Here is a 10,745-nt window from a genome sequence, read left to right as displayed (position 1 = left end):
GGCAATGCTTTCAAGACTAGCACTATACCAAACAAACATGAGTTGGGTACACCCCTTGTTGCCAAACCTATTGTAAGCACATAATTTCCTCGCCCATGTTGTTGCTAAAGAGCCCTGTTATATGTGCCTCTCATGAACAGAAGGGAAAATTTTGCTCGGAAGACCTTGACGGCAACAAGTAAAGGCAAGATTATGCTTAGCGAGGTTGTACAGGACAACACATGTTCTTCCTGGAATGTCCACTTCGGAATTATCTACAATTATACCTAGAGTAATTTCCTGATTTCAAGAAAAGAAAAAAAAGGAAAATGTTTTGGTATCTGATATGAATGTGAAAGTTTAAAACAGGGAAATGTGATACGTTCAAACAGCATAATTACTGAAGTATAAAAATTTTTAATCAATATTTGTAAATATAATTCTAATATCTCAGTATAATTAAAGAAATTCACAATTATTTTTAAAAACTCCCATCACCATTTCAAGACTAGCTAAATCTGAGTTCAATTATTATTATATATATGTATACACATACAGATCAAAGAGAACTTTTAATATGGTAAAATATAGGATCTAGCATCTTGAAGCTGGAAATTAGATTCTGATAATACTTGAAAGTTTACTTTGTAAGTTTGCTTTTACTACTGATTTACCAAATGTTTTTTTTTTTAAACATTGCAATTAGTATGAATAATTATGTGAACTAATATTTTACCATGACTGTGGTAAGAAAGATAAATTTCTAAGTGACTTCTGTACTTGTACAGTATAACATGAAACACAGCCACAAAATGAAAAAAAATATGTGTTTTATTCTGAAACTTGATACTTGGGCAATTTAACTATGGTATTGTCATACAAATGACTTCGTTGTTTCAAAATATGGAGTTTCATGTCAATACAGCTGGTGTTTGAATGTATAAACAAAATACACAAATATCTGTTGGAAATGAATATAAATATAATGAACTGATAATAGTGACCATATTTTCAAATTGTAGGACATCCATTATGTTCTAATCCCAGGCCATGTCTTCCACTGTCTTCTATGATCCACTACATTATTTGTAACTAATTAAAAAATAGCATGATAGTGAATATTAAATGATTCCCCTATAGATAACACTTGGTTATGTGCACAGGTCTTCAGTTCTCATAATGTTGCAGATTACGTTCACTAATATGCACTTTAGGTACATTTTTCAAACTGCATTTGCAAAAATTAATTTTTCAGTGTTTGACCAGGCAATGTCATCAAATTATATTACTTGCAATCAAGATTCATGAATCCATTTTATTGTTTTAATTGCCCTTGTGAACCTTGATGCTAGTTTTAAAGAAGTAAGCGTGTAGTTTAGTACGACTGTTACAAGCACTACAAATTTTGAGTTTTTATTCCTCTTCTTCATGTAGGCTGTTGTATTACCCCATCCACCTGCTAAGGACTGCAAATTTCCAATTATGAATTTACAAATTGTTTTAAATTTTGTACAAAATTTGAATCTTAATCCAGAGTATTTCTTCTGCTTCAATTAGTTGTTACAAACATTGAACATATGCAGAATAAACCATTAATAAAATAATAGTCATGTGTGTGTTGGAAACAAAAGGTAAGAGCTATCAGATATTGGAAAATGTAGATGTACTTGCCAGAACTAAACTGACTTAAATTTTAATTGAAAAAGTGAACATTAAATTAAGTACTATGTAGAGTTAGGGGGTGTAGTCAGTATTTCCTTTTGGGAGGGGTCCAACCTTTAATAAATAATGTGTTGGAAAATTTTTAAGGGTAAAAGGTACTGAAGTAACCTACAATGTACCCATCACTATGTATGGATTCATAAAATACTGCTTTTATCAGAATATTACTGAATTTGATTTTCATAATGCTTTTTACAGAGCATGTGTAAAAATGTAGTGGAAATTGTAAAATATGAAATGTGTTATTGCAGTTGTGCAAATTAAGTTTACATGTAGATTGTAGGAGAACATTTACATGTGATTTCAGCAACGTTTCCTGGTATTGCATGAATCAATCAATTTTAATGTCAAGCAACAAAGTTCGCCATTTTATTTATCAGCTGAAAATCTATAGACAAAATATTTCTCTTTTTTCTGTAAAAATTTCATTGTTGATCAGTGTAATTTTGCAAACATTTGCAAGGGGCCCATGCCTGGCTATACCATTGCACAATATTAATCCATACTTGCTGCAGTGTGAACAGCATAGCACATACTTTATAATATTTGGTCCTATGGTAGTAATATGTTCCAAATGTAGACCTGTGCACATAGTTATAAAAATACATAAAACAAACGTTCTTAAGCAGAATAACTAAATATACCTAGAATATAGCAGTCTACCTTGTTTCTTCCAATACCCTTCTCATGTCATTGGCAATATGACCCACAAGTTCCCGATGTTCTGAATTACTGTCAAACATCGCATCAAGGAATTGTGGATTGCTGAAGAATTCAAATATCATATCTATCCTGGCAACAGTATCGTCTGTTTGATCAAGTCGGTGGTTTTCAACTGACCTTTTGAGATGTGCATGGCATTCATTGAGGTGTTGCAAGAAGTAGTTTTGGTCAAACGTGGAATAGTCGTGGAATTTGACAATGATCTTCGCCACAGTTCGGAATTTGCGCAAGAAACGTTCCAGGGACTTTGCTTCGTCTTCAGAGAACTCCTCCTTGCTGTACAAAATCCCAAGTTTAACTCCAATCATGATGATGCTGTTCACCACCTCGTCAGCTTTACTCTCACTTCTTGACTGAAAGTAAAACAGTATTTTGTTCAGAGGTGCATGTGGGTGTATGCAGATATACATATAAAATTGAAATAAAATACAGGGTGAGCCAAAAGTAGCTTAACAACCCTCCTATAAAATGTATAGGGAATTACGCTATGTACATTTGATCTTGATAGAAACAGATTAGGCTCAGGGGGAACCGTATTTGTGTGTGTCAAGCGGACAAAAACGAGTACAAGTGTACAAAATGAGCCGAACCCTATCAAAAGTAGACCAACACATTGCCAGCAGAATGAAATATTTGTCTGTTTGACCATGTAAAGATGATCACAAAGATGGATCATTGCTTATTATAAACACATTATTATTGGAAGAAATTATAATGGTTCTAAGCTCTCCTGGCTGGCAATTTGTTCAGTGAAGCATGGTCAGTGCTTGATTCCCACTGCTGCACGATCCCTCTCTACAGTGTAATCTGCTATTATTTCCTACTAGTATACCCCAATTGTCCTCATGAAGCTGCGTCAACATTGAAAATTTGGAGCTCCCACTTGACTTGGTGTTGTTCACATAAAAAGATAAGAACCCTAACAATTTGGCTAAGCAGGAGATCTTTGATCACAAGTTGGAATCTGCTAGAAATAAATAGATGAGCAATGGGACTCAATTCAGTGATCACATGTCACTCATTGAAAAGCAGGTTGGAAGGATTTGACCCTCAAAAAGTTGTTGCTACACTTACACGAAATTTACTTTCAAAGTGAGTGGACCTAGATATTATTATAATTTTAATGATGCCATTTCTTTTCAATATACCACCGAACATACATTTCTTAGGCATTTTCATGAAACAAGATCTCTAAGGAAAATAGATCACAATCAAGACACTCGTGACACACTTCAAAATAATAACTGATTCGACAGAAATGCCCACGAACCTTAAAAATGAACTTCACAAAAACCCCGAAAATAATGGTGATATTTAACATGTATAGGATACCCTGCTTCCACAGAAGAGTGATGTAGAATGCATGACTTCAGGTGCATACTGGCCCTTTGCGCAAGGATGCAATTTCCTACTGAATTTGTTGGTCTCTTTGAAGATTTTAACAGTTAAAAGAAAAATTAACCTTGCTGCTAAAAATCGAGAATAACATGTAACACATCACAGGTGTTAACAATGTGGAAATTTATCTTGGCTCTTATTTAGAAATGAAAAAGGCTTGGGGCCCCTTGAAAATATTTGTGGGAAGTTACATTTTAAATACCTCACGTAGTAGCAGCTGATGTTCTGAGTCTATGGGTCTGCACTTCAGTCTTGCATCCAGAAAAAGGGCTCCACATGTCCTAACACCCCCTAAAAATTTTCACAGTGCACTTCCGTAGGCACTTCCCTAGACAAAATAAGAGATGAGTACAGAGTGCACTGAACCTCAAGATTGGGAAATAAAGTGTGGGTTGAAAGCTTAGTAATGTGCCACATTTTGTGTTTGTAAAACCTGAAATACACTGATTCTGGGAATTTGTCATCTGCATGTGACTCATATATGGTCTACATGCAGTTTTTATTGGCAGAACCAGAGATAAGCATCTAGTAAGATAAGAGGAATAAATTAGCTTTTTTTGAAGTTTAATAAATTACCTTTTAGGAAAGAAAGAACTTGAACTTTTAAGGGAACTTTCCAAGGACACATTGAAGTTATTGTAGAATAGAATTTGGAAGTAATATAATCACAAGTGTATAATTTTCTTTATATAAAAATCATACTTACATATGCTTTTATAAGATTGTGCAAGTTGTCCAATAGGTTTCCCAGGGTCTTGTTGACAAAAATTTTGGCAATGTCTTTCGTTGCAGCTTTGTTAAGTAGCATCTTCTGGGCCCAGATGCCTATGTCACTGGCTTTAAAATCTTCAGACATGGCTGAAAATGGAACCAATTAAAAAAGGTTTATGTTGCACAATAAAGTTAACATCAATCTCACAAACTTCATTTTCCTTTTAATGCGACATTAAAGAAAGGATAGTATATTATACCTGAATGGAAGGACCACTGCTTAATTACTCTCATACATTGTACAGCTTTAAATAGTAAGTTCGGTCCATGCTGGCCGACTTCTTTTTTTCCCAGGCAGGTTTTATTGCAACTCACCAAAACCCCCGAAGTTGTGGGGATTTCAGGTTGCTCATTTGACATGTTTGGCTGTAACGGATAGAAAATGAACAGTAGGAGAAAGTAATTGACACACATTTATGATATTTGGTACATTATAAATGCAGTTCACTGAAACTTCAATATCTGCGATTACTTTATATAAACATTTCATTGGCCTCCTCTCCAACATTACAGATAGTGTGGCATTAATGACATTAGCACTCTCTGAAGTTGGGATTCTAAATGTGTAGTAGTTATATCATTTAGTATTGAATCAGTGTCAATGGTCTGGGTAAGCATGCAATGTTAATTGTACATTATCCATTGCCTGTGTTTTATTTTAACTTTTCTAAACAACATTTTGAGACAGTACCTTTTCACTTGCTTCAGGTGAACAAATTAATTTTTTTCAAATGGTGGGGATTGAACCTCTGACAAACCTGTGACGTCAACCACAAATCTGTACATTAACCAACTATTCAACAGCATCCTCTGAAATTATATACTATTTTTTGCTACATTTAAGTTACTACATATATCTATGTCCCAAGAAGTGGCTGCCATATTTGCTATATGTTGTTTGCGACCATGGGCTTCAAGAGGGATGGGGGAGTTGAATAGATCTGCCGACCCCTCTCTAGAAATTGCCATCCTTCTTTTCAAATTACCCAAGGAAAAAAAGGCAGCTTGCTATTTTTCTTGTTAACAGAACAGTTAGTTATTATTGTTTGTTTCATCTGACATTTAAACCAAATAATAAATGGTATTACAGTTTTCAGAATTCCAAAAATTACACAAATTACAAAAATACACTATGGTTAATATTTTCCTAACTTTTAAAGATTTTTTTTAACAAGATGTGTAAATGTTAATAACAAAATAGAATAACTACGCATTTCAGTACACTAGCTGTCTTAAATGTAGAAATAATACAGAAAAACAGGTGTGCTCGATATTCACTCATTTGGTGGCTCTACTACAAAAGTCTTCCTAAGAATATAATAATAAATGGAATAGATTTAGTTTGTTTTTATTACTTTATAATAGTTATTATTTTATAATAATCATATGCATAATAATAATAATTATTTTATTATTTATACTATTCAAGTTTTATCAATTGCTTGACCCTTTCCCACAAAAATTTCTGGCGACACCATGCTTATAATTACTCTGGTTTGAGCCATTAATTATTTTCTATTTCTTGTGTGGAATAAACTGGAGATCTAAAGTATGCAAAATTTCTCAATGGATGAGGCGTTATAATACAGAAAACCTAGTGTAACTATGAAGTTTATATGTCATCATAAGCACTCAAAGTTGCGATTGACTTTTGAAACACCCTGTTCATGGCTCAAAATTGAAATTTTCATGAAACGGAATGCTTTACTTTCATTAATATGGTGATGTATTTTTTGTCTCTGATTACTACAGCTACAAGATTAACGATAAGTGAAATTACATGCTGCATTGAAGTTAATAGTAAAAGTGCTCCCCTGTGCTTAGCACCACGCCATGAAGGCGTATAGGGGGTGTGGGGGTAACGCCCCACACTTTCTTGATCCGGTCGTGAGTGGGGGGGGGATGTGATCAGCATCACGCCCCTGACCACCTTTACCCCCCAGGGTTTCCCCCAGGTACCCATGTTATTCGACGCTGGGTGGGCGCCGGGGCCGCTTCCAACGTTAGAAAAATTCCCGGATTTGAACCGGCCGGGGATCGAAATTAATAGTAGATAATAATAAAATATTTACATAAACATCAAATAATACAAACTATATTGGACAAGTGGCTTCTGGATTTTCTTATTTTAAAATTTAATCAGACGGAAATTGTGAATGGCAGTCAGCTCTCAGCTCTTCCAAAATAGGATTTTTTTAAAAATTTAAATGTACATATCCTCAATACTTTTTGTTAATAATACTTATTTAAGAATTAATTTGTGCAAGTGAAAGATATTTCAGTATTATTATTTTGCGAGTGATCTAGGATTGGATTTTTTATTTAACTGACTTGAAATTTTACTGTTGGGAAAGGATGACAGAAAAGCTTTGAAAAAAGGAAATTCAAGAAAAATGTAATACTGCACATGGTGTGCTGGTTGCAGTTCCAGTGCTCCATACTTGCCTGCAACTTAGGCAACATACTCTGCCCCTTGCAGCAACAACTCATTTTCTTATATAGGGGAAGCATGTATGGATGCTATAAGATGTACTATTAATGAGTATTAACAATTTTGTTCACACTGAAAAAGAAAATGTAGTGAAATATCTAAAAAATAAATAACGAACTGTAACGGTCCGTTGCCATTTCTGACGAGACTGAACGGGAAGGTCCCTGATATTCACGAACCGGAACGCCCGAGCCATCACCCTGTTTATGTCAATAGTTGAGTAGTAAAAGGAACTCAACTTTGTAGGGACTCAAGTAGTGTTGGGTGATATATCGCGATATTGAAAACATAACACCCAGGTGATATTAACTAGATGATATATCGTCACGATATTTTGGCGATATGTGTGGGTTGTAAATTTAAAAGTTGCAACACTGTCAGGAAGAGGTGATAACACCATGTATGTGTTATGAGAATGTGAGCATTGTCAGTTGGGGCCCATGTCGATGTGTGGAGTACGAAAAGTGGTCGGTGCAGGGAGTGCTGTTGTGTATGTACGAGGTTGAAATGAACACCATTTTTAAGTACTGCTCTAAAACACGTTTGCCAAGGTAAAACAGCAATTTTGGATCAAAATCCAAGTGGCCCGTGGCAAAAATGCACGAGTATGTCATCAATACTTACATGAAGCCTGTAGCAACAATACCTAGCCGTATTTGATTGTTGCACAATTGTGACAATATGGGGAACCCAGCATTATGCAATTTTCCTCATGTTCTCACTGACACATCCCAATCTCCTGAAGAAATTCACTTACTCATTGTGCAACAATTAAATACGACTAGGTATTGTTGCTACAGGCTTTGTACAGGCAAGTATTGATGACAATCTCGTGGATTTTTGCCACATGCCACCTGGATTTTGATCCAAAATTGCTGTTTCACCTTGGCAAACGTGTTTTAAAGCAGTACTTAAAAATGGTGTTCATTTCAACCTCGTACATACACAACAGCACTCCCTGTACCGACCACTTATGGTACTCCAACAACTGACAATGCTCACTGCAGTGGCGTAGTGCAGTTCTCTGGGGGCCCCCTGCAAGTAAAATATTGGGGGCCCCTTAGTGAAAAAAAAATGTCGAGAAGATGCCAGAGTGGGGTGGATGCACAATGGTTAGCTAGCGCCCCTCAGTTGTAAAATATATTAACTTTTACCGCAAATACTCTGCATTCCCATTTTTTGTCATTGACTCAGGATATATATCTGTGGTAGTTTCTCAGAACTAAATAAGGAATGTCTGAATCTCTGTTAAATAACTGGAAGAAGAAATTAGAAATATTTGCTCTTACTTCAACGCAGTGGCACAGCCAGGATTCTTTTTTTTTTTTTTTTGGAGTGGGGAGGCTTCACACAGCCAAATATTTTGATGGTGATCCTTTGTATTCTTTTTTCGAAACATTTTTTACAAATTAGGTTACATAATACATACATTAAAAAAATACTGTTTGGGGAAATTATTTAAAGGGTACTAAACACTTCTCTTTTGGACTTTGAGGTGGATGCACCTACAGCCCCAAAGCCATCCCCTGGCTACGCAAGGCCAAGATTCAACGTAAGAGTCGCTCACATTAGCCTTATAATATTAATAGTGTTATATACTCAAACCAACTTAGCATTTCAGTCATTGGGGTTGAACTGGACCTGTAGATTTTGGATAGAGAGTGACTTATCATCAAAAGGTAAATTTCAATCTGCTACGAAGAAATAGCAGCGGACTCCAGTCTTGAGAGATAGATAATAAAGCGGTGATGGGACTTTATTCACTGAAAATGTGTCATCCATTGAAATGCTGATTGGAAAGAAAGGTTGTTGCTGCACGGGCACTATTTCATATTGGTGTTAGTGGACCTCAATATTATAATTCATAATTTTAACCATGTCATTTCTTTTCGATAGACTACTGATATTTATTAAAGACTTTTCATGAAACAAGAACCATTTTGTTAATAGATCATCAGTGCTCGAAGAGTGTGTGTGTGAGGTGGCAGGGGGAGTATAAGGGACATGGGGGATGCTATTCCCCCAGCTAAGAAAAAAATCATGAAGCAACCCCCCACGTGGAAAATTTGCATAAGCATCCTCTTCCCCTAACCCGAACAAGGAAATTCGCCACTAGGAATTTTCACTTCGAGCACTGCATCCACTGTATATGTAGGGGCTACTGGACATAAGGGCAAAGGGATAATTGTCCCTGGGCTCCACCTCCTGAGGTTTTGGGCCCCTTTCAAGTAAAACGTAACAGGCGTGGACAATGTGGGAAATTTATCTCAGATCTTATTTCAATTTCATATTGAGGCTTGGGGCCCCTTTGAAAAAAATTTGGTGGGAAGTTACATTTTAAATATCATGAGTAAAACTAATATTACTGGTAAAAAAAGGCATGAATTATCAAGTTTGTTTGTTTACGTATTGTGTAGCAATAAGGCATCGACTGGTTGAGCAACTGAATCTCTCTACTGGATTCATAACTGTCCTACACTACACTATGTTTATGATAAACTGCGTAGCTATAAAGGTATGAGATGAGAGAATTTTCCTATCCATTGCCATCTTTGAGGAATTAAGTTACAAAGGCTGTCGCAGAGAAGGTAAGACTAATTCCTGTATAGGAAAACAGCGACCTCCATTGGCTAGCAAATGTACTAGGGTGAAAATTTGGTTCATTAGCTGCCGATTGAGACCAAAATGAGCGCAATATGTCAAAAAGTTGTGACTGCGTAGCAGTTAAAAGACAAGCATGTACATGGACCCCTCCAAGAATCATTAAAATGAAACAAAAAAATTACAAACCACAAAATTTTTGTAGATTTTCAGCGAAAAATGCAGGCTCGACCAGGACTCGAACCCGGGTCTCTGGCAATCCGTGCCATTGCTCTACCACTGAGCTACCGAGCCGGCCTGGCTTCCCCTGCATTTTCGCTGGCGCTGTTTTACCTGTGTGAAATCGTCTCTGCAAGTGCTACTGCAACGGGATCTGTTGCCTTTGAAACACTATAGACGTCGACGTTGCCTGGTTCCTCCCAGCGTAGAGATGTCAATCCATTAAATTAGGCGCACACAGGAGTTGTACTATGTAGATTTTCAGCGAAAAATGCAGGCTCGACCAGGACTCGAACCCGGGTCTCTGGCAATCCGTGCCATTGCTCTACCACTGAGCTACCGAGCCGGCCTGGCTTCCCCTGCATTTTCGCTGGCGCTGTTTTACCTGTGTGAAATCGTCTCTGCAAGTGCTACTGCAACGGGATCTGTTGCCTTTGACGTCGTCTATAGTGTTTCAAAGGCAACAGATCCCGTTGCAGTAGCACTTGCAGAGACGATTTCACACAGGTAAAACAGCGCCAGCGAAAATGCAGGGGAAGCCAGGCCGGCTCGGTAGCTCAGTGGTAGAGCAATGGCACGGATTGCCAGAGACCCGGGTTCGAGTCCTGGTCGAGCCTGCATTTTTCGCTGAAAATCTACATAGTACAACTCCTGTGTGCGCCTAATTTAATGCACAAAATTTTTGTTCAGAATCAACCATATCGAGTAGACGTACATCATTTGCAAAATAGGCACCATTGACAGCTAAGCAAGCGTCCATACGCTCCTGCCACTTTGGGAATGTCTTTGAAAATTCGTCATCAGGTAGCGAACTGAAGAAAACTTGCGCTGCGGTGATCAC

General features: G+C 36.9%; 1 protein-coding gene and 3 non-coding genes across 4 annotated transcripts; 1 reads left to right on the top strand and 3 right to left on the bottom strand.

Moving 5' to 3' along the window:
- Window positions 1-1,226: 1,226 nt before the first annotated feature.
- On the bottom strand, window positions 1,227-4,816 carry LOC145985006 (tumor necrosis factor alpha-induced protein 8-like protein). The gene is made up of 3 exons (XM_083118496.1): window positions 4,794-4,816; window positions 4,529-4,680; window positions 1,227-2,777 (listed from the first exon to the last, which is right to left on the bottom strand). The coding sequence occupies exons 2-3, from the start codon at window positions 4,676-4,678 to the stop codon at window positions 2,361-2,363; spliced, it is 567 nt and encodes a 188-aa protein (XP_082974622.1). The 5' UTR covers window positions 4,679-4,680; window positions 4,794-4,816; the 3' UTR covers window positions 1,227-2,360.
- Window positions 4,817-9,908: 5,092 nt separating this feature from the next.
- On the bottom strand, window positions 9,909-9,979 carry TRNAS-GGA (transfer RNA serine (anticodon GGA)). The gene has a single exon. It is a non-coding gene; the product is annotated as a tRNA-Ser (tRNA).
- A 200-nt stretch (window positions 9,980-10,179) lies between these two features.
- On the bottom strand, window positions 10,180-10,250 carry TRNAS-GGA (transfer RNA serine (anticodon GGA)). Its single transcript has one exon. It is a non-coding gene; the product is annotated as a tRNA-Ser (tRNA).
- A 200-nt stretch (window positions 10,251-10,450) lies between these two features.
- TRNAS-GGA (transfer RNA serine (anticodon GGA)) lies at window positions 10,451-10,521 on the top strand. Its single transcript has one exon. It is a non-coding gene; the product is annotated as a tRNA-Ser (tRNA).
- The last annotated feature ends 224 nt before the right edge of the window (window positions 10,522-10,745 follow it).

The sequence above is a fragment of the Lepisma saccharinum genome, chromosome 3 (genome assembly GCF_977018435.1).
Source record: "Lepisma saccharinum chromosome 3, izLepSacc3.1, whole genome shotgun sequence".
NCBI classification, from domain to species: Eukaryota; Metazoa; Arthropoda; class Insecta; order Zygentoma; family Lepismatidae; genus Lepisma; species Lepisma saccharinum.
This window is presented reverse-complemented; position numbering and strand designations above follow the sequence as displayed.